We start from the raw sequence: 2,500 nt of genomic DNA on the forward strand, positions 1-2,500 counted from the left end.
TAATTACCATTATTATTATTATCATCATATTTATTATTGTTGTTATCATTATTGTCATTACTATTATTGTTATTATTATATTTTTTTATTATTATTATTAGTAGTAGTAGTACTATCATTATCATTATTACTATTACTATTATTATTATTACAATTATCTTAATGATATTTATTATTATCATTTTTATTATCATCATTATCATTATTTTTATTATTTTTTATTATTTTGTTATTATTATTATCATTATTATTATTATTATTATTATTATTATTATTATTATTATTATCATTATTACTATTACTATTATTATTATTACAATTATCTTAATGATATTTATTATTATCATTTTTATTATCATCATTATCATTATTTTTATTATTTTTTATTATTTTGTTATTATTATTATCATTATTATTATTATTATTATTATTATCATTATTATTATTATTATTATTATTATTACTAGTATTATCATTATTATTATTATTACTGTTATCATTATTATTATTATTATTATTATTATTATTATTATCATTATTGTTATTATTATCAACCTAATTATTATTATTGTTATCATCATTGTCATTACTTTTATTGTTATTATTATCATTTTTATTAGTAATAGTAGTAGTAGGAGTAGTAGTAGTACTATCATTATCATTATTATTATTACTATTATTATTATTACAATTTTCATAATCATATTTATTATTATCATTTTTATTATCATCATTATCATTATTTTTTATATTTTTTTATTATTGTTTTATTATTATTATCATTATTATTATTATCATTATTATTATTATTATCATTATTATTATTATTATTATTATTATTATCAGTATTATCATTTCTATTATTGTTTCTATTATATTATGTTTTATTATTAGCATCATTGTTTTTTTTCATTATTATTATCATGATTATTGTTTTATATATTATTATTATCATTATTATTGCTGTTGTTGTTATCATAATCATTATTACTATTATGATTATCAATTTTATTATTAATATTATTATTGTTGTTGTTGTTGTTGTTGTTGGCAATTGTTGTTGTTGTTTTTATTAACCTTATTATTAATCTTATCATTATTTTTACTATTAATCTTATCATTATTTTTACTATTAATCTTCTTATTATTTTCATCAGTATCATAATTATTTTTTATCATTATCCACCGTCCTTATGAAAATGTGCAATGTTGTTGCTCCTTATTTTCGGTTTCCATGTGATAGCACCAGGTTTGAAATCTGTAAATTTGTCAAGCATTTAACAAACTCCAAGTAAGAAAACGTATTCACTTTAAGTAACAAGCTTAAGTCAGATATATCTATAAGGGGAGTCTGACCTTAATATAACATCTTTGTCGACAAGTGTATAAGGAAACAGACTGTGCACCCTCCTCGAGGTAATCTGATAAAAAAAATAGTCTACCTTCAATTACCATAAGTTTCCGTTTTCTTATACTAGAAAAAAACACGAGCACCAGTTATAAAATTCTCTAGTCCTACCTTGCACTTATAACATATTATTTATTGGGACCCAGCCTCTCCTACTGTCTCTCTCTCTTTCTCTTTCAAATACACACGATAGACATACAAATCACGACCGTAATTCTGTACATCAGCAATGAAGGTATCAAGGTCACTAAAATCCACGTTAAAAGGCGTCGCGATTCATGAAGACTTTTAGTAGTGAGGAAGAAGAGGGAGGAGAAGGTCACGTCTCTCTCGTGCTGGTGGCTCGCTGAAGGCAATATTTTTTTTTTTTCATGGGACGATTTTTGTGACAGTGAGTGAGTTTTGAGGGAGTTTGTGTCGGTGGGAAGATAAAAGTGGTGATCAGAGTATCGTCTGAGGGCATATTCTGATATATGTGAAGTGGGGGTGGGGAGAGGGGAAAAATAATTTAATGCGAAGAAAGTGAGAGAGAGAGAGAGAAATAATTTAATCGCGAAGAGGAAGAAGGGAGAGCGAGATAGAAGGAGAGAATCTCGTCACCCTTCAGAGATAAAAAGAACGAAATGGACGTGTGAAGGGAAGACGACCTGCTTCTCATTATTTCCTGCACTGAGACATGGCTGTGAGGTACGTCATCTGCGTCTCTTATGCTGTATGGTAGGCCTGTTGTGTAAGAATTGTATGGCAGTGTGAGAGCGTGACATTATAGTTGGAATATTTATATTTTATGTAGAATACTCCACAGCATTCGTTTCATGATTGAATTTTTGTTGTTAAGTAACTAGTATGATAATGCATAACATTTTCTCTCTCAGTGCTGAAAATAACAACAGTAATTGAATTTGTTACATTTGTTTCACACATCTGTCTTCAAAAGTTATGTAATTCACTTATTTTTATCAGGTGAATTTAGAGTGTTACTACATCAGAAAGACCATAATTTCTTCACATCATCATCATCATCATCATCATCATCATCATCATCATCATCATCATCATCATCATCATCATCATCATCATCATCATCATCAT

At 25.6% G+C, this 2,500-nt stretch overlaps 1 protein-coding gene across 1 annotated transcript in view; it reads left to right on the top strand.

Moving 5' to 3' along the window:
* The first annotated feature begins 1,712 nt into the window (after positions 1–1,712).
* The window catches only part of LOC125036718 (mitochondrial coenzyme A transporter SLC25A42-like), a 35,682-nt gene continuing 34,894 nt past the window's right edge, over positions 1,713–2,500 (top strand). Inside the window, exon 1 of the mRNA XM_047629554.1 lies at positions 1,713–2,095. Coding sequence (XP_047485510.1) covers positions 2,085–2,095 — 11 coding nt within the window. The 5' untranslated portion in view covers positions 1,713–2,084. The remainder of the gene's footprint in view (positions 2,096–2,500) is intronic.

Source organism: Penaeus chinensis, chromosome 21 (genome assembly GCF_019202785.1).
Source record: "Penaeus chinensis breed Huanghai No. 1 chromosome 21, ASM1920278v2, whole genome shotgun sequence".
Taxonomy (NCBI): Eukaryota; Metazoa; Arthropoda; class Malacostraca; order Decapoda; family Penaeidae; genus Penaeus; species Penaeus chinensis.